Source organism: Callospermophilus lateralis, chromosome 5, assembly GCF_048772815.1.
Source record: "Callospermophilus lateralis isolate mCalLat2 chromosome 5, mCalLat2.hap1, whole genome shotgun sequence".
Taxonomy (NCBI): domain Eukaryota; kingdom Metazoa; phylum Chordata; class Mammalia; order Rodentia; family Sciuridae; genus Callospermophilus; species Callospermophilus lateralis.
Window position 1 is genome coordinate 43152316 of NC_135309.1, and position 21211 is coordinate 43173526.

Sequence of the window (21211 nt, forward strand, 5' to 3'; positions counted from 1 at the left end):
TTTGTATTTTGAGACAGGGTCTCACTGAGTTGCTTAGCACCTTGCTGTTCCTGAGGCTGGCTTTGAACTCGCCATCTCCTGCCTGAGCTTCCAGAGTTGCTTAGGATCACAAGTGTGTAACACCACACCCAGCGATGGACCCTCTTTTGAGGCATAGTAGGGAGATTCAGGTGCCTAGTAGCTCCAGAACTGCTCTCAAGCAACCACACCCATCCTGTTACCCATTCACAACGTTTGCTGGTGTTCCAAGTGGAAGGGGCGGAAGTACAGCCTGGACCGCTGTATCCACAGGTTTTGCATCGCTGATTCAGCTCACTGTGGATTGGAAAATATTCTTTAATTTCATCTGTACTGATCTTATATATATTTCTTTACCCTTATCCCTTAAAAACATAGTATAGTAGCCAGACATGGTGGTACATGACTATAATCCCAGCAACTCCAGAGGCTGAGCAGGAGGATTGCAAGTTTGAGGCCAGGCTCAGCAACATAGAGAGAACCTCAACAACTTAGCAAGACTCTGTCAAAAAAAAAAAAAAAAAAAAGAAAGAAAGAAAGAAAGAAAGAAAAAAGAACTAGCCAGACATGGTAGCACATGCTTGTAATCCCAGCAATTCTGGAGGCTGAGGTAGAAGGACTGCAAGTTCAAAGCCAGCCTCAGCAATTTAGTGAGGCCCTAGGCAACTCAGTGTAACCCTGTCTCTAAATAAAATACAAAAAAGGGCTGGGGATGAGGCTCATTGGTTAAGTGCCCCTGGGTTCAATCCCCAGTACCAAAAAATAAATAAAAAAATTTAAAAAGGACTAGGAATGTATCTTGGGGTAAGGTTCCCCTGGATTCAATTCCCAGTTAAAAAAAAAAAAAAAAAAAAGCCAGTATAGCAACTATTTCCATAGCATTTAAATTGTATCATACAGTACAAGTCATCTAGAATGACTTGAAGTACACAAAATACTATGTCATTTATGTAAGGGACTTGAGCATCTGAAGATGTTATTACCTACGTAGGTCCAGGAACCAATCTCCAAGGATACCGAGGGACTACTGTACACTAACCTCAAGGCTGAAATTCTAAAACCACAGGCCCTAGCTGATGTGTGCCTGGAGAGAGGTCTCCACATAATAACGGGGACTCCTTTTACTGTTTGTCCTGCCTAGATGATTTGGTTTCTGTAGGAAAAAAATGAATCTAAGGCCTGAGGCAGAGAAGGCCTCTCCTTGGACTCCTTCTCAACTGTGGGGTCCTCCCCAGGATCTTGGAAGGCGCCTGGAAGCAGCAGTCAGGTAGAGGCCTCTGCAAGGCATCCATGAATGGGTGGGTAGCAGACTGGGCAGCCTCTAGATTTATAACCCCAACCCCACTAGGAATTGTTTTACAAGGATCTTCCCATAAACCGATTTCTGTAGTTGCAAATCCCCATGAGAACCAGAGGATGAGCCCACAACAACCATTCAGAGTTTATTCTGGTCCCGCTACCACCTGGGGCGGCCTGGCTGTTGTGCTACGCGCCCTGCGTGCACAGCCCGCGGATCAGCTCGTGCACAGTCTTGTTGAGGATGCCACCGTGCACGCCGCGTCTGCCCATCAGCACGAGGAGCGCGCGCGGCGTGTGGCCCACGCAAATGGCGCGCGTGTCCAGCCCCTTGGTGCGCGCGTCCAGCACGCCGTCTCCCTCTGCCAGCAGATAGTCGCGGATGACGCAGCAGCGGCGGCCCGCCAAACTCAGGCCCGCCTGCAGGAAGGCCTGCCGGTCGGGCCCAACAAGCACGCCCACCTCCTGCGGCGAGATGGCAGCCAGCAGGCCCCCGGGTCGCGATGCCCACACGCAGCGATTGTCAGAGTGGCCCACGATGGCTACGTCGTCGATGCGCTGGTCTCGCAGCACTGCACTGATATAGCCCTTCCAGTCACCCATCCTGCTCAGTGCGTCCCTCCGTCTCGCGCTTGGGAGGGATGTCCTGCCGTGCCGAGGGCTAGGACGCTTGCGGCGCTGTGACGAAAGCGGGGGCGGGGGCGGGGCCGTGGCCGGAGACCACGCCACGTGCGGCATGAGGCGACGTCACAGAGAGTCTACCTAGGCTAGAGAATGTGGGGGCGTTCGCGTATTACACGAGTTGAAGTTCTAAAGTTAGCTTGTAGGATGGAATCCAGGGCTCCAGAGACCCTCGAAAAACCAACTTAAATGGCCCACTTAAAAAATGGGTTTAAGAACAAAAAGAAAGATGCATGTCTGGACCGGACTTCTCAGCCTGTAAGGGAAACATTCGATCCCTAGATGGCGTTCTCAAGATTCAGGGAACATCCAAAACCCTGGAAGGCTGCGGGATTGCTGGGTCCCACCCTGGAGTTTCTAGTATAGAATGTAGCCTAAGAACGTCCTTGTCTAATAAATTCCTTGGTAGGCTGCTGCCCTGGTGAGAGTTTGGGTAGTATTCCAAGTTCCCAGGGCTGGGGTTCACACCACTGTTTTAATATTAAGCATTTCTAACCATTGTTCTTAATCTCAGCTGAACATGAAATCATCTGAGTTTTAAAAACATACCACTACTCATCCCATTCCTAGAGATACAGATTTAATTGGTCTCAGGTGGATCTTGAACATAGTAGTTAGGCTCAAAATTCCCCAGATGATCCCGATGTGAGTAGTCAAAGCTGAGAACAGTTGTTCTGTAAGCTTAAAAGTTTCAGTACCTTATGAGGAATAGCAGTCACCTTGCATAGGGATTGGTACGCGGTAAACATGACTTGGACAAGAATCTCAAATTTTTCATGTTAAGATCTCACAGATCCTGTTCTGTGAGGGCAGGGGAGGAGCTGTGTGCAGGTTTATTCTCTTGACATTTCCAAAGGCGACCCCCAAGGGCATTTTCAAAGCACTTTATTGAGTTTCTGTGCCCCTGGCACCTGGCTGGTGGCACTGGGAGGAATGTGGCACAATCTTTAGTCAGTGTTCATTACCCAGCCACCCTCCCACTAGGAGGGAAAGACGAATCCCTGGGTAGTTAGGAAGCTATGTGCTCCTGGATCCAAGTCACGTAGCTGGCCACGTCGGTGTAGACGCCGGGCTTGTTGCGGTCGCCACATCCGGAGCCCCAGCTGATGACACCTCTCAAGGTGAGCCGGTTCTCTGCAGCCTGGTCCTCACACACCAGAGGGCCCCCGGAATCACCCTGTGTCGGGAACACGCAGTTCAGTGCCTTGGCCTTGAGCTTGACTGGCCGTGGAAGGCACCAGCCAGGCCTCAGGACTCACCTGGCACGCGTCTGTGCCACCCTCGAGGAAGCCAGCGCAGAGCATTCCAGGGAGGATAGCATCCCCGTGCACTTCAGAGGCGGAGCAGTGCTCCTGAGAGATGAAAGGCACCTGCGCCTCCTGCAGGAAGGTGGAATAATCCTCCGCCCCTGAAAACCCAGAGCCGATTTTCTTAGAGCACTGGCCTGCACCAGGCTTCTGCCCCCACCGTTACCCTTCCTCCCTCACAGCAAGCCTGAGGGGGAAGGAAATGCTGTTAACTCAATTTCTCAGGCAAGGAAACTGAGGCCCAGAGAGGAGCCAGGAATTGAATGGGCGGGGCCGAATCAGGAACACCACCTGTCCCTCCCATCCAGAGTCTCAGAACTTGGCTATCCAAGTAGTTTGCTCGCTACTCCAAAGCTGGGACGGTATCCTAGTAAGTCCTTGCAGCCCAGCACCACCCAGAGGGAACCAGGAGAAAGTGGATTCTCCCTGTCTCCCCAAGAGATGTGGGGACCTCAACAGTGAATCCCAAACTCTGGGAAGAGCGGGCTACAGGGACAAGGACCCTGCACGCTTTCACAGCCCGTCAGGTCTATGCTTCTTCTGCCTCAGTTGAGGGCTTCTCTGGCTTATCCCGGTGTCCAAAGTTTTCACGCTCGCCCCCAGGTGTTATGCGTACCCTCGTACTGGTGGCCCCAGCCCGCCACTTGGCAAAGCATGTCCTCGGGCTCGGAGGTTTGGGCGGTGCCGCTGGGTAGGCACACTGGCTGAACGTAAGGTGAGAGAAGCGCGCAGCTGCCGTCCGCGCTCTCCTGAAGGCGCAGCAGAGCTAACCCGTTCGGCAAGAACGTTAGTTAGGAGGAGGCCCTGGGACCTGAGACCTTCCCACACTTTGTCCCCAACCCCGCAGCAGCGCCCCCACGCACCCAAGTCGTGCTGATAGGTGTTGGACGAGAAGGCCTCGTGGAGGCGGTAGGAGCGCACGCCCAGCGTCTGGCATTGCTTACAGGTCTGGTTGTGGAGTTCCTGGCCGAGCACCACCGTCAGGTCCTCCGGCGCCGGCCTGCGGGAGGGGAGTGGGGGGAGAGGCATCGTGCTCACAGCCGGCCACAGGCGTGCTGGGGGAGCATCCTGCTCTGGAACCTTTCCCCCGATTTCAGCTCCCTTCAAGGGAGCTCCGGAGGAGCGGGGAAAATAGGGTACAGGTTCAGGCGTGGCGCAGAAACTGGGGTCAGGAAAAAGGAGCGGGCTAGGGTTCCCGGAGGGGCGCTGGGAGGGCGGGTACTCGCCGGTTCTGCAAGCAGTGAGCCGCGGTCAGCACCCAGCAGGGGGCGATGAGGCTGCCGGCGCAGAAACTGTCGCCCCAGTACAACGCTGCGATGTAGGGATGTGCCCCGGGCAGCGCCACTAGTCCGCCGACAACTCGACTCAGCGGGGACAGGCTCTTCCGGAGCCGCTGTCCGCAGCTGGGTGGGCTGGTCCTAGACAGACGAGTTGGCTGCTTCGAGGGGGCTGTGGGAAGAGCCCAGGCTGAGGACTGGGAGACCCATGGCCGGCTGGCCGGAATCTAGCGGGCCCTGCGCCCTCTTTGCTCGGACTTCTTTGCTCTTTCTAACTTAACTACCTGGGGTCAGGGAATGAGGCGGGGACTGGGTCGTGGGCTGAGGCTTTTGCAGTGCTGAAGGCTGGGGCATGGGCAGGTCCTGACGCCCAAGGGTGTCCATGAGTGGAGGTGCTGCCTGGATTGTGGCCCAGCACTGTGCCAAGTCGCAGTACTCCCAACTCAGCCGGTCACCTTTCCAGACAAAGCACCACGGGCGGGTATCATTATCTGGGTTCCTGCAATCTCAAGAGAGGGCATTGTTAGAGAGTGGAGGAGCTCCCCAGGGCCCTACGCTGGAAGGGGTTGCCCTTCCCGGCCCCATCCAGTCAGTGCACCGGCAGAAGGTGTGGTGACCCAGTCCCCGGCTTAGTGCTTGCTCCGCAGTCATGTTCCTGTAGGTGGCCTCGGAGTCCCACCGCTGACAAGTTGCACCGGAGAGAGTGGTCCTGGCCTTGCCACGGTAGCTAAGCCCACGGTCATGGTAGCAGTTTGCCTCAACATCTAGGGAGTGAAGGGGCTTCCTGAAGCTAGGGGAAGGATCTTGTCCACTTTTCCATTCTCCTCTGCCCGTCTCTGGCATGCCCTTCCCACATGGGGGCTGACTTCCTGCTTGCTTTGAGCCCTGCACTCACCCAAGTCACAGAAGGGTCCGGTATAGCCCACTGGGCAATGGCACAGGCTTTGTCCTTCGGCCTCCAGGCAGCGGCCCCCATTGAGGCACAGGCTGGTGTGGCAGGCTGGGGGAAGGAGCAAACTGAGCCGCCCCTAGGCACACCACCCAGCCTCCCACCATTCTCTTGATCAACCCTCCTCCACAGTCAGCTCCCAATCAATCCTCTTACCATGGCTGGCCAGTGGCTTGCAGTGAGCATCAGGACCTTTGCAGTGGCATTTGGCCACACCTTCTGGCCCAGATCTAAGCCATATCTCATTCTCATGGAAGAACCGGAGAAGCTGAGGCTCAAAGCACTTCTCTGGGGACAAAAGGGCTAGGTCTCCAGAGAGGCTGGGATCATGACAAGTCTCCAGGGATATGGAGACCTCTTCAGCAGGCCTGGGGCTGCCTCTGTTCCTCAGTGTCCCCTCCCCTGGCAGACAGCACCTCCTTACCTTTCTGGCAGTGCTTCCCAGTGAGGTGTTCCGGACAGAGGCAGTGTGGTCCTTTTGGCATATTCACACATGTCCCTCCTTTGTGGCAGGGGCTGTGTTTGCTGCAGTGGTCTGAGAGATGGAATGGGGAGCCCAACTCACATAGATGGGGGCCAAGTCCCTACCTGAACCTATTTGTCATAGGTCATTGAGACTCCAATTTTCCAAGCCTTAGTTTATTCATCTGCAAAATGAGGCTATTCCTTCCCAGAACTCTCCCTCTGAGCTTCTGAGAGATATTGTTGAGGGAGAAGAGGGACTAGGCCCAGAATCCCAGGCATGTGGGATCTGATGATAACCAGGAGAGGAATTAGGGGGATGTAGAGGGTCCTGGGCCACCCAGAGTTTGTGTGCGGTACCTTTCACTTTCTTGGGCTCCAGGCAGTGTGCCCATTGCTGGTCCTGATCAAAGTTTGGGGTGGTAGCACACCTGCAGAAACACAGGCTCTCCTGCTGTGCCCTGGAGGCTAGCCCCACCCCACCCCTAGCTTCCTCTCTCCAAGCAGGGTTTCTTGGACAGAACAAGGGGCAAATTCTATGGATCCCAGACCCCTGCTCCAACCCCCGTTGGGGAACCTTACCAGGGTCTGGGGCCTGGCCAACCTTTGTGGATACATTTGTGGTACAACTGCCGATGGTATTGGAAGGGGAAGTGGCAGGGCTCTCCAGTGACAGTAAGAACTGTAGGAATAACACACTTCCTGAGAATTTCCCCTGTGCCCAGTTGCCCAGTCTCCACCTCACGGGGTCCAACTGGAAAATATCCTTGTGTGCTCAGGACAGCATTCTGCTTAAGAAGCTGGATTCTGGAGTTAGATAGCTGGAACAGATTCCTAACTTCACCACCTACTAGCTGTGTGAACTTGAGCAAGCCTAGAAAAGTGCCTGCCTCAAAATTAGCACTTAATAAATATTTGTTGAGCATCAAAGACACTTAACCATTTTGAGCTTTTGGTTTTCCCATTGTAAAATGGCAAAGATAATAGTATATAGTTGATCCTACTTATTCACTGATTCCATATTTGCAAATCTGCCTACTTGCCAAAATTTATTTGTAACCCTCAAAGCAATACTTGCGATTCTGGCTGGGAGTGTAGCTCAATGGTGAAGCATTTTCTCAGGGTCCTTGGTTCAATCTCCAGCACCACACCACACACACACACACACACACACACACACACACACACACAAGATGGTTGATTGTGGGCATGCCCAGAGCAGAGACAAATTTGCACATTCCCAGCTGAGGTCCAATGAGGTGATATTCAGCTCTCTTTCAGCTCTTATACTATTAACAAGTGTCCTTTTCATCGTCTGTTTAGTATAGTGTTTTCCACATTGTGCTTTTTGTGGGTGATTTTATCACTGGAAATCCCCACACACACTCAAACCTATGTTGAAGTGCTGTCTATTGTTTCAAAGTGTGAGAAGGCTTCAGTGTATGTTAGGGAGTAAATGTGTGTCAGAGAAAGATTTGTTTGGGCATGAGTGATAGTGCTGTTGGCTGTGAGGTCACTGCTAGTGAGCCAACAACATATACTTTGAATAAGATGTCTTTTGCTGCTAGACGAGGTGGCGCATGCCTGTAATCCCAGCCTGGGCAATTTAGCAAGACTCCAGAAGATGAGGCAGGAGGATCACAAGTTCAAAGCCAGCCTCAGCAACTTAGCCTAAGTAACTCTGTGAGACCCTGCCTTTAAATAAAAATACAAAATAGGGCTGGGGATGTGGCTCAGTGGTCGAGTGCCCTTGAGTTCAATCCCTGGAACCAAAAATAAAAATAAAAGAAGATGTCTTTTATTGAGGTTAATGAGAATGTTGTGCCTGGCACATAGTATGTTCTCAGTAAACATTTTCTGCCATTGGTTGTCAAGAGTTTGCTGAATGCCAAACCAGGGCCTGGATGATAAAGGGAGGGAGAGGGATCTGAGCTGGATCTTTAAGATGTAAATGGGATGGACAGAGAGGAGGCAGACCCTAGGTAGGTAATTAGGCCAAGACTGGGAACTAAGGTTGGTTCTGGCAAGAGGAGGGAGAGCAGGCTGTGGGATGGGGAGAGGAGGCTGCTGAAGTCCAGGGTTGCATTGTGCTAGGCTTCGCGCCATCATGCTTCAGGGCTTGGGCTTGACCCCACCCGGCCAGGCTCACCAGAGTGGGATCCATCTAGTTCACAGACCCCTGAACGTTGTATGCTCTAGGGAAATATTTAGTGCCTGGTCAAGCTCAGTGGCACATGCCTGTAATCACAGCTATTATGGAGGCTGAGGCAAGATCACAAGTTCAAGGCCAGCCTGGGCAATTTAGCAAGACCCTATCCCAAAATAAAAAACAAAAAGGGCAGGGGATGTAGCCCAGTGATGAGTGCCTCTGAATTCAGTCCCTGGTAACACACATAGGAATCTAATCTCTCTCTTTTTTCACATGCACATGCAAGTGCATGCGTGCACACACACACACACACACACACACACACACACACCAATTAGTGCCTGGAAGAATGAACGTAATGGGAAACTGGCAGGATTGGAAGAAGGGGAGATGGCAGGCACCCCTCTTCTAAGTGTGAGCTTGACAGTAAGAGCTAATTTTTTTTTCCATTGCTGGGCTAGGACCTTGCTTATGCTAGGCAAGCACTCTACCACAGCACTACATTCCCAGTTGAAGAGCTAAATCTTAAAAAAAAAAAAAAAAAAAAAAAATATATATATATATATATATATATATATATATATATATATATATATATTAAATACTTTTATTGGAGAATTACTAAGAGTTAAAATTTTTTAAGTATTTGCCATGCATCAGGCTCTGGGTTGAGTACCTTACGGGGGTCAACAACTCATTTCTCATTTTCAAAAACCCTGAGAGACTGGGCATGGTGGTGCATGCCTGTAATATCAGAGGCTTAGGAAGCTGAGACAGGAGGATCACAAGTTCAAAGCCACCTCTGCAACAGCAAGGTGCTAAGCAACTCAGGGAGACCCTGCCTCTAAATAAAATACAAAATAGAACTGGGGATGTGTCTTAGGGGTTGAGTGCCCCTGAGTTCAATCTCCAGTACCAAAACAAAAACAAACAAAACCTGAGAGTTTCACTATTAATAGACCTATTTTATACATGGGGAAATTGAAGCACAGAGAGGTCAAGTCACTCACCCAAAGTTGCATAGCTCACAAGTGATAAACCTGGGATTCAGAGATATTGGTGTCCAGAACCCTGCTCTGGATCCCTCTTTGCCTATTAAGGTCCCTGGCCTCTGTGTGATAGACAGATGCCAAAGACATATGTTGAAAGAAGGAAAAGAAAGAGGGAAGATAGGGAAAATGAGGGAGACTGGCAGGATCCCAGGAGGAACAGCATAACAGCAGACACCTGAAACCCCTGCTGGGGTCAAGCTCAAGATGGGACACTCAGATACAGCCTGTTCTCAGGGAACACATAGCTCACTATCATTCTGGGTCCCTGGCACCCATGGACCCAAGACCTGGCATACAGTAGGCACTCAAGTCCAAATGTGAGCCACAACTACCCAAGGCTCAGGATCCCTCCCCTTGCTCCAAGAACCTGACACTGCCCCTAGATTGTGTATGTCCCCACCATGCTCACCCCAACCAAGTGTGTGTTCTGAGGGGCAGCCAGGCCACTTACCTACTGTGGGCTCATCGGTTCCTTGCTTATGCACCTTGTGAGCTTTCCAAGGTGGGATCTACAGGGGAGAAAAGGACTGTAGGAATTTGCCTAGAAATTCATAGCCTGCCCCTGAGCCTATGCCAGCCCCCCCCACCCCCGCCTGCTCTCACAGCCTGGAAACGCAGAGATTTCACCACAAGATCTGAACCCTCCTTCCTCCTCCCATTGTCTCCTCAAAGACCTCTCCCCTACAGAAATGGAGGCCGTGCTCACATATCTACTCGCTCTGGTTATCTATCGCCTCTGCCTGGGCCTTCTGGGCTGGACTCACCTTCCCACACAGGCCTCCCTGTCTCCTGCACCAAAAGGTCATGGGTAGAGGCCAAGGCTGTGATAGGGACCCCCCCCCCAGGGCCATCATTACCCAATCCTGGTTCCCACACCCCTTACCGAAAGCACTGGCTCCAGGCTCACCAGCAGGGACCCCAGGAACAGCAAAGCCCTCATGGCGTCTGTCCCTTGATCCAGCTGACTACCCCGGAGTCCAGATCAATGGGGTTGGGCAAAGGTCTCTGAGGCCTGGGAAGTAGGGACTGGGCGAGCTGCCCTCCTGGGCCTGGTGGGGCACCTAGTGTTTGTGGAAAGTCATGCAGAGCATCTTCCTTGGTAGGCTCCTGAGGGAGGGGTTTGGGAGTTGGTGGATGAAGGTAGAATAGTAAAGGGCAGGGCTCCCTGGTCTCTCTCTCTCAGACAGTGGGACTGGAAGTAGGAAGAGAGACATACTTGTATTTCAGGTCCTACTGAGGATGAGGGGGTTAAGGTGGTCAAAAAGAAGTCCCCAACTTCAGGAATGTTAAGAATCCATCATGAAGTATATTAGTTTTCTATTTGCATAACAAATGATCACAAACTTAGAAGTCCTACATAAGACCCATTTATTGCTTCAAAAATCTGCAGGTAATAATTAGGTACTGTGTGATTAGGTGTTATGCTCAGAGTAACACAAGGCTGAGATTAAGGCTGAATTCTCTGGAGGCTGCAGGGGAAGATTCAGTTCCAAGCTCATTCAGGTTGTTGTCAGAATTCAATTCCTTGTGGTTGTAGGACTGAGGGCCCTGCTTCCTTGTAAGCTGTCAACTAGGGGCCACCTGGGCTCCTAGAAGCCACCTGCATTTCTGTTCATGTTGTTCTCAAATCTCTCTTAGTTTGAATCTTTCACATTTTGAATCTCCTTTGCCAGGAAGAAAAACCTTGTCCCTTCTAAGGGTTTGCTTGATTTGGCCAGGCCCACCAAGGATAATCTTCCCATTTTAAGGTCAACTGATTTGGGATCTTAATTACATATGCAAAATTCTTTTACAGAGAGATGGATATGTGACTTAGTGGTAGAGCACTTGCCTAGCATGTGTGAGACCCTACCTAGGTTCAATCCCCAGTACCATAAAAATTATTTTATAGAAGAACCTAGATCATTGTTTAATTGGAAGAATAACTGGAAGAAAGGGCACATACAACTGTGCACAGTGGTGCATTCCTGTAATCCCAGATACTGCAGATGCTGAGACTGGAGAATCACAAGTTCAAGGCCGGCCAGGGCAATTTAGCAAGACCCTTTCTCAAAATGTAAAAAGTTATGGGGTAGAGCACCTGCCTAGCATGTAAGGCCCTGGGTTTAATCCCCAGTCTGAAAAAAAAGTACACATACAATGGAGTTTAAGATCTTGGGCTCATCTTAGAATTAATTCCACAATCCCATGGAAAAACTGCTAAACTAGGGGACACTAAATTGTGCAATCAGAACACAGGGAGGGAGATGGGGTGTACTTGTGCTGTTTTTTCCTGCCCAGAATTCTTGTGGTTAGCAATGTCACTTTAATTTTTCTTTAAGGAACAATCCCTTCCTCACTTCTTCTATGTCATTCTAGTACTCCCAACTTTACCCTTAGTTCTAGGACTGGGAGGTGTGATCTGAGTCTCCCCAACCAGAGTATGATATCTTTAGAATGCAGCAAGTGATTCAGAGGTAAACATATGTACAAGTTAGGCCAATCAGGGTCTGCTTTGAAACTTTTACCAGAACCTTGGGGAAAGAGATACTTTCTTTCCACTGGGGTTGTTAAACAGGTTAGAATGTAGGCCTGGTGACATTGATGGCCATCTTTGTCATACTTAAGGATGGCCTGTCTGAGACATACGAAAAGCAAAGCAAATGGAGAAGGAAGGACAGAGGAATGCCATTAACAGGCAGCCGGCAAGACAGTCCTCACTTCCTGGGATTCACGCCCTTTTATAGTCTCTTACCACATTGAATCAGAGGTATATTGTGTGTCCAGTGGAATTGACTTCTAAGCCCAGGTCATAAAAGTTATTTCAGTTTTTTCCTTGGTCTTTGGACCACTCACTCTGGGCTCTGCCATGTTGTGAGGACACTCAAGCAGCCCTGCAGAGTCACCCATGCATGTAGGGAGAAAGTAAAGTCTTCTGCCAGCTACTAGCACTAATTTGACAGTCATGTGAACAAAGCACCCCAAAAATAGGTACAGCTCTGATTGATTTCTAGCCTGCAATCTCATGACAGAGCTGGTATTAGCCAGCTTTACATTACCGTCATTAAATACCTAAGATAGTTTAAGTTATAAAGTAAAGGGTTCACAGTATTGGAGGCTGAAAGTCCAAACTGCATGGCACAGCTTCTCGTGAGGGCTGCCCCTCAGCTGCATCACCTTACAGTGAATTGCAATGTCAGGAGTGTGTATGGGACCAAGTGATTACATCTTGAAACAGGAGGCCAGAGAGATGGGAGAGGGGCCAGGTTTGCCACTAATGACCCTCTTGTGGGAACCAACCAGGATCCCACATGAAATACCTTAATCCCTCCAAACAGCAATGCCTTCAATGAAGGACATCCAACTAGGCCCCACCTCCCAAAGGGCCACATCATATCCCAATACTGTGGCCACCCAGGGAACCAAGCCTCCAACACATGGACCCCTGGGAGACACTCGATCATATATAATCATAGCAGATCTCAAGATAAAACCACGCAGCTAAGCTGCTCCTGAAAGCCTGACCATCAGAAACTGAGTAACAATCATTGATAGTTGAAGTTTTAAACTATAAGTTCCAGGGTGATTTGTTATATACAAAATTTGATAACTAATACTGATGGATTGATTCCTGATGACTTTGAGAGCCTGGATCCTACAACTAAAAGCATCATTAAGACTTCTTGGGCTGGGGTTATGGCTCAGTGGTAGAGCACTTGCTTAGCATGTGTGAAGCACTGGGTTTGAGCCTCAGCACCACATAAAGATAAATATATAAAGGCATTATCCATCCACAACTAAAAAATGAAAAAATAAACCTATTAAAAAAAAAAAAAGACTTCTTGGTTATAGGGGCTGGGACCGTTGCTCAGTGGTAGAGTACTTGCCTAGCATGTGCAAGGCAATCTGACACACTGCAAAAAGGAAAAAAAAAAAAAAAAGGACTTCTGAGTTATATGATCAAATAAAACCAATTTCAATAGACTTGGAGTCTTCAGTAACACAAGGTAATTTATGGGAAGTGAAGATTGAATGTAGTCACTTACTAATTCTGCTAGAAGAAAGGCAGACCATGGGAGATTTCTTGGAACAGAAACACAGTAAGAGGAGGGTAGGAGAAACCTTTGATTTCAAAGGGAACATATTGAGGTGACAGCTGTTAAGTCCACATGATGAAAGCAGAACTATGAGATGTACAGGTGAGTTCATCAAAGTGAAAGTGCCTCTGACAGTTCTTGATAACACCTGAGTAGAGACCTTGCCCCTGGGCCTGACCCACATTCACTCCTTCCTCCTAGGGAGAAGCCAGCTCTCCCTTGAAATGGAAGGGAACTTTTGAACAGGTCTACACAATGAGAAGGAGTTTGCAGATGGGAAAGGGAGGGACATGCTTCCAGGTAGACTGAGTGATACAACTGCAAAGAAGCCTGAATATAGCAGGTCAAAGAAGAATGTAGTGAGCTCGGGGAGCCTAGTAGGGAGTGTGAGATGAGGCTTGAGGTCCACTGGGACCAAAGTAGACAATCATGTGGATTTGATCACTGCTATTCCTTCTTCCTCTAGTCTCCCAGTTTCTTCCTTCCTTCCTTCCTTCCTTCCTTCCTACCTTTCTTTATTTATTTTCATGTGAACTGGGGATCAGACCTAGTGCTCACACATGCTAGGCAAGCACTCTATTATTGAGCCACAACCGCAGCCCTAGACTTACAGTTACTATTTGTGATCACTCTTCTCCAATTGTGTGGTGAAAGGGTGACTTCTAGTGATCATCTCCCATTATGGAAGCCTAATGGACCAGAAAAACTTCTCTCCCCCATACCAAAGCCAGAGGAACTTAAACTCAGCCAATGGGTGCTTTCACCCTACATTCTGGATCCAAGACAGCAAGAATTGGAGGACTGGCAGTGAGCAACCTGTGCCCTGATCATATTGTCCCTGCTACCTGGCATTAGTCAGGACGCATTCCAAAATAGCTGGGATCACAGGTAAGTGCCACTACACCTTGCTGTTTTATTTTTAAGTGTAGTGGGTAGTGTCTTAGCTTTTTGTTGCTGTCTAACAAATTATCCCTAAATTTATCAGCTTAAAATGACAAATATGTATGTGTGAGTTTCTATGGGTCAGGAGCCAGGTACTGTTTAGCTTCCAAGTTCACTCACAAGCTTACGTACTAGGGATGTTCAAATTAATTCACACAAGAGTTCTAAAGCAAGCTGAGTGTCCTGGCTACTTAGGGGACTAGGGTTGCAATTTGAGGCCAGCCTGGGCAACTTAGAAAGACACTGTCTCAAAATAAAATTAAAAAGGGGATTTGGGGATGTATTTCAGTGGTAGAATATATGTCTAACATGTGTGAGGCCCTAAGTTTGATCCCCAGCAACACACACAAAAGCAACAACCCTAAAACCAAAACAAATGAACAAACCAGAAAACCTTAAGAGCAGAGCCAAAATATAGGAAAGACAGAATTGATTGACACCATTTGATACCCAGCATCCAGAGACACTTGAAGTTAGAACCACGTCCGTACTTTTCAGTTATTTGAATCGATGATTTCCCTTTTTGCCTAGGCCAATTTTAGTTACAACCTAAAGTTCTAACTGATGCAAGAGTTCAAACATTGTTACCAGGAAGTTCCTGAAACAAAACAAACCAAAACAAAAACCCCTCATCATGATGGGTTGTGTAAGTCAGTAGCTTAAAGGGTAAGAAAATAGTGACCTTAGGAGCAGGGTAGGGACAAATTGGATTCGAGTCAGGAAACCTTCTAATCTTATCTTGGCCAATGCCCACCCCATTGTGATGATGGATAAGGAACTCAAACTTTCTGAACCCTAATGTTGGGCTCAGATTCAGTTGTGCCCTTGTAAGTCACTGGGAGATATTTGGTTTTGTTTAATTTAATTTTATTTTTTGAGATAGGGTCTTGCCCAGCCTGGCCTCAAACTTAAGATTTTCCTGCCTCAGCTTCCCAAGTAGCTGGGATTACAGGTTTGTGCCACTGCACTTTGCTGTTTTATGTTTAAGTGTAATGGGTAGTGTCTTAGCTTTCTATTGCTGTCTAACAAATTATCCCTAAATTTATCAGCTTAAAATGACAAATATGTATGTGTGAGTTTCTATGGGTCAGGAGCCTGGTACTGTTCAGCTTCCAAGTTCACTCACGAAGCTGTTGGCAGGCTTTAGGTCCTTTTTGATTGTTGGCCAGAGACATCAGTTTCCTGCCTTATAGGCCTCTCCATGTAGTATAAACATAGAAGCTGGTTTCCCCCACATGAGCCAGCAAGAGAAAACACAGAAAATGAAAAGGGTAGCCACAGTCTTTTAGTAACCTAATCTTGGAGATAAGCCATTACTTTCTCTGCATTCCTTTTTTTTTTTTTGTACTAAAGATTGAGCCCAGAGGGTGCTTAACACTGAGCTACATTCCAGTCCATTCATCTATCTATCTATCTATCTATCTATCTATCGATTTAGTACCAGGGATTAAACCCAGGGGTTCTTAACCACTGAACCACACCCCCAGTTCTTTTTATTTTTTTTATGTTGAACCAGGGTCTCACTAAGTTGCTGAGGCTGACCTCAAAATTGTGATCCTCCTGCCTCATCCTCCTGAATTGCTGAGATTACAAGTGTGTGCCACTGAGTACAGGCCTCTGCATTCTTTTCATTTGAAGTGAGTCTGCTATCTCAGCCCATGGTCAAGAGAAGGGAATAACATCAAAGTGTGAATACCAGGAAACAGAGGTGGTTGGGACCCTGGACACCACAGGAAGCCACTGGAGGGTTCTCAGTAAGAGAGGGACAGGATCAGGTTGGTTGTTTTAAAAATAGGCAATTCAGCCAGGCACAATGACATTGTACCTATAGTCTCAGCTACTCAGAGACTGAAGCAGGAGGATTGCTTGGGCCTAGGAGTTTGAGGCCAGCCTCAGCAACTAAGTAAGACACCCCCCACTCAAAAGAAAAAAAGAAAAAAAATTTAAAAAATTAAAATGGGCAATCCAACCACATAAGATTAAAGATTCAAAAGGGTATAGGATAAAAAAAATTTCACTTCCATTCTTGTCCCCAAACGCTTAACTCTCCCTTCCCAGAACATTGTGTTCTTCTGGAGAGGGTCCACATGTGCATAAGCAAATGCATTAGTGTTGTTCACCAAATATTTTATAATTCTATTCTTCTCTAGGTGTATAGGAGTTATGCCAGGTATTTATTCCTGCAGGACAAACCTCTCAGACTTAGTAGTGTTTAACAACTATTTTATCATGTTCATGGATTCCTAGGGTCAGGAATTCAGGCAGAATTCAGAAGCAGGGGCTGCTGTTGGCTCCACACGCTGAGCACTGCAAGTGTGAATATTGGCATGGCTGGAGGTGACTTGATTGGCTAGGGGCTGAGTATTCTAGAATTGTCTTCACTTTTGTCTGGTACTTGAAGTGGGACAACTAGAAGGCTGGGCTCAGCTAAGACTGTCACCCAGAGCAGAGTACACATGTGTCCTCTTCACTGGATTTGAGTCTCTCACAGCAGGATCTGAGTCTAAGAGAACAGAGACATGAGAAAGCTTCTGGAGAACAAGTATTTCAAAAGAACTGTGTGACTGACCTTTTCTGATTCAGCCTCAGACCTCACACTTCATCATTTCCACCATATTCTACTGATGACAAAGAAATCAAAAGGGCAGACGAAGTTCATGGGAAGGGAAATTACATTCCATCTCTTCATGTGAAGGTGGTAAGGTCATATTGCAGAAGTGCTTTTGGGGTGGGAACATACTGCTACGCTCATCTTTAGAAAATACAAACTGCCAAAGTAGGATTATACCTCTTTATAGCTAGTCACATACTGCATAATAACCTTTCAGTCACTGGGGACCACATACAGGTAGTCCCATAGAATTGTAATGAAGCTGAAAAACCCCTACCACTTAGTGACACTGTAGTTGTCTTAACATCATAGCACAGTACATTACTCACATTTGTGGTGATACTAGTGTAAACCAATCTATTGCACAGGGGCTAGGGGTGTCATTTAGTGGTAGAGCATTTGTGTAGCATGTGTGAGGCCCTGGAATTGATCCCCAGCACCACACAGACACAAAAATATAGTAATGCAAAATTATATAGTAATGCACAAAAATATAGTAATACTTGGTGGTAAAATAAACAACATGTTTCTGGTTTATATATTTACTAGACTATTTATTTTAGTATTTAATTATTTATTTATTTTTAAGACAGGGGTCTTACTATGTGGTCTAGGATGACTCAAACTCCTGAGCACAAATGATCCTCCTAATTTAGCCTCTGGAATACCTGGGACTACAGGTGTGCACCTCTGTGCCCACTCGTTATTTTAAAGTGTAAACCTTCCTACTTAAAAAATTTTAAAAAAATTACTGTAAAACAGTATGCTATATTATGCCAGCAGCAGCCTTATCCATTGAATTCTTTTGATTGCACCAAGGGGACACATTAAGTAATCAACCTAGATCATATAGGTCTGTGTAAGTACACTCAATGATGTTTGCACAATGACTAAATTGCCCACCTGATGCCCTTCTTAGAAGCTATTCCTAGTGCAAAATGACACATGATTGAAGTTGTAGCCCAAGTGGTTTGCTCTGACCAATTAAATGCAAATAGAAGTGATTTGTGTTACTTTGGCTTCAGGTTTTAAAGATTATTGTATAAGTTATTACATTTTATTTTACTGCCTGCCATTATAAAAGCACAAATTGAAATGAAGCTCCTGTCATACTAGGACCTTCAGTGACTATTATGAATAGAAATGTCCCCCCCCCCCCCCCCCCCCCGCCAACAACCAGTGTTGGACATGTATACATGAGGAATAAACTTTTGTTGTTTTAGGACACTGAAATTTGGGGATTATTTGTTACTGCAGCATAACTTAGCCTATGTGGACCCCCCTTTTGTATCAGGGATTAAACCCCGGGGGTGCTTAACCACTTAGCCACACCCCAGCCCTTTTTTAAAATATATTTTGAGGAAGGGTCTCACTAAGTTGCTTAGGGCCTTGCTCAGTTGCTGAGGTTGTCTTTTTTTTTTTCTTTTTAAGTACTAAGGATCAAACCCACTGAGCTATATCTCTAGTCCTTTTTATTTATCTATTTTTATTTTGACACAGGGCCTTACTAAGTTGTTGAGGCTGGTCTCAAACTTGAGATCATCCTGCCTCAGCCTCCAGTTTCTAGAATTATAGGTGTGTGCCATCATGCCTGGCAACAAGTGGTAATAATTCTTATATGCTGGGCTGGGGATATGGCTTAGCGGTAGCACGCTCGCCTGGCATGCGTGCGGCCTGGGTTCGATCCTCAGCACCACATACAAACAAAGAGGTTGTGTCTGCCGAAAACAAATAAATAAATAAATATTAAAAAAAAAATAATTCTTATATGCTGTTCTGCACCTTGATTTCTTTTCATTTACCAATATATCTTGGAGAGTATTTATATAAGTACAGGAGTATTTATATATATAAATATATATATTTATATAAATAATATATATATATATATTTATTACTGGAACTAGAATCCAGGGTCTAGCATGCTAGGCAAGAGTTCTACAAGTTAGCTACATCCCACCTCATCCACACTTTTCTTTTCAATAGCTACACAGTATTCCTGTAAAGGAAAGGGTGAAATTTTTCTTAACCAGTTACTATTAAGGACAATTAATACAATCTATCTTTTGTGTAGTGCCACAATGAATAACTTTGAGCATTTCTTCTTCTGTTTGAGTGCAGTAATATTCTTAGGTTAGATTCCTAAAATGCATATCTCAGATGATTGACAGATTTCCCTTTTAAAAGACATCAGCTTGGCTGTAAGTAGAGAATGGCTTGAAAAGCCAGAACCTGAGAGTTATGACACCTTGACTCCTTATCAGTTGCCAAGTTCTGTTCATCCCAGCTCCATGACAGCTCTCAATCTGTCCATTTGGATGCACACCCTGGCTGCTGTCCCAGAATAAGGAACTATCATTCCTCTCATGATTCCTCCTAAAAGGTCTACCTCCTATCTTAATTAAGATACTTACCTGCAAGAAAGTCAAGCCAGGCTGAGTGTAGTGGCCCATGCCTGTAATCCCAGCCACTGAGGAGGCTGAGATGAGACAGGAGGATTGTAAATTTGAGGACAGCCTCAACAACTTAGTAAAGCCCTGTCTCAAAATAAAAAAAAAAAAAAAAAAAAAAAAGAAAAAGAAAAAAAAAGAAAAAGGGCTGGGATGTGGTTTATAGGTTAAGTGCCCCTGGGATTCAATCCCTGGGGGAAAAAAAAAAAAAAGCCAGGTTCAGAGAAACTTAAGCAACCAAGACTTATTGAACAGCTCCAGTGGTGCTTGCTAATTCCCTTTCCCCAGAAGGGCCTGGCTTGACCTCCTCCCTCTATCCCCCACAATGCGTTCTAAATGTTGCCCCTGATGTGTTGATCTGTTGCTTGGCTTCAAAGACCTGGTTGGGAACATGCTACAGCTGCCAGGGATCTAGGAAAGGAAATTTTATTTTCCCTCTTTGATCTCCCTAGTGGAAAGCAGAACCTGCCTCTGTATCACATAGGATTTCTTCCAAATAGATGATGAAAATGAAGATCTGAAGATGCTGGGCACCAAAACAACAGGTGACCACCAATCAGGGGTAGTCAGCTCCCACAAAGCAGCCCAGAGCCCTTTGCGGATCCTCCTCTGCTTAAAATCTCCTTGAAGACTCCTTGCTACCATTAGAATGAAATTTAAACTCTTTACCCAACTTCCAATGATATCCCTGATCCAGAAGCCTCCTAAGGCTTTAGCCTCATTTACTTTCCCCCATATACACCACAATGTGCACCTTTAAACTCTAGCCCCAGGCTCTGTCCTCAGGTGCTGAATACCTGAGCCCTCTCACAGTTCTCTACAGATCTTTGAACAAGCAGCATCCCTCTATGCTGAAGGCTTTTTCCTTCCTCACTCCATTAATTTGAAACCTCCATGTTCTCATTAACCCAGGGGTCTCACTTGAACACAAAAATCTTTACTGCCCTTTGTCCCCTTGGTCACTCTAAACTCCTAAATGTGTCCTAGATACATCCACTTTTCTCCATCTCTGCTGCTACCCTGTTAATCTAAGCCACCATCCGCTCTCTCCCGACATTCTGTAGCCTCCCAGTTGCTCTCTGCTTCCACTCTTGGCTAAGAGACCATTAGTCAGAGTAATCTTTTTAAAGTGTAAATCATTCTTTCAAAGGCCGTATGTCTTACTTAGGAAAACCGACTCCTCATTATGATCTAAGAAGTCTTCCTTGATTTAGCCAGTTCTATTGCTACTTCTGTCTCACGTTCCTCCAGGGAGATTCTGCACTTGCTATTGCCTCTGCTGGATCTACTCAAATATCACACCCTGAGGCCATCATGACCCTTATCTTTATTGAACCTAAGGCATGGAGCACATTAGCACATGCTCTACCACAGGCTAAGTCCCCAACTCCTGGTTTTAACAGCACTTAGCACTTTCTGAAACTATCCATTTAATTGTTTATTTACAGGTTTATTACCTTTACTTTCCCACCTCCCCTTCAAGCATGTAAGCAGGTAGCTTGGCTCTCTTGCTGACACCACTGTACTCCTCAACACTTGACTTGGTACTGGGACAATGCGGGTGCTTTATAAGTATTTTTTGGGTGAATGAATAGGGATCAGAGAAGCCCAGTGGAATAGACTCCGCCTTACTGGCTGACTTTGGACAAGTCTGCGTTTCCTGCTGTGTAAAGTGGGGGTGCAGGAAGTGGGGTGTTGAGCTAGAAGTGTTGACGAGCTGTGAAATTTGGGCCTTGTTTTCCCCCTAGTCTTCGGCCTGCAGCCAGCCACTCAACCTCCGGCGCCTCTGCTCCCCACCTGTAAAATGGGTGTGAGCTCATCCCAATGTCTAGGGGTGGTAGCGCGGCCTTATAAGGCAACAGAGGCCGAGGGCGGGCGAGGCAGTGAGGGTGGAGAGAAATCACAACATCCGGCTGCGGAGGCGGGGTGGGGGTGCCAGCG

The 21211-nt window shown here is 47.1% G+C and overlaps 2 protein-coding genes across 2 annotated transcripts; both read right to left on the minus strand.

The window, feature by feature from the left end:
• Positions 1-1503: 1503 nt before the first annotated feature.
• Pfn3 (profilin 3) lies at positions 1504-1917 on the minus strand. The gene has a single exon (XM_076855844.1). It carries the CDS (start codon positions 1915-1917, stop codon positions 1504-1506), a length of 414 nt encoding a protein of 137 aa, XP_076711959.1.
• A 946-nt stretch (positions 1918-2863) lies between these two features.
• On the minus strand, positions 2864-10131 carry F12 (coagulation factor XII). Its single transcript, XM_076855845.2, is given in 14 exon segments — positions 2864-3172; positions 3255-3403; positions 3919-4068; positions 4166-4302; positions 4529-4737; positions 4838-5078; positions 5178-5343; positions 5475-5579; positions 5685-5816; positions 5953-6063; positions 6351-6421; positions 6573-6672; positions 9643-9700; positions 10075-10131. Coding segments are annotated over 14 exon segments (1854 nt in total). The 3' UTR covers positions 2864-3004.
• Between the last annotated feature and the right edge of the window lie 11080 nt (positions 10132-21211).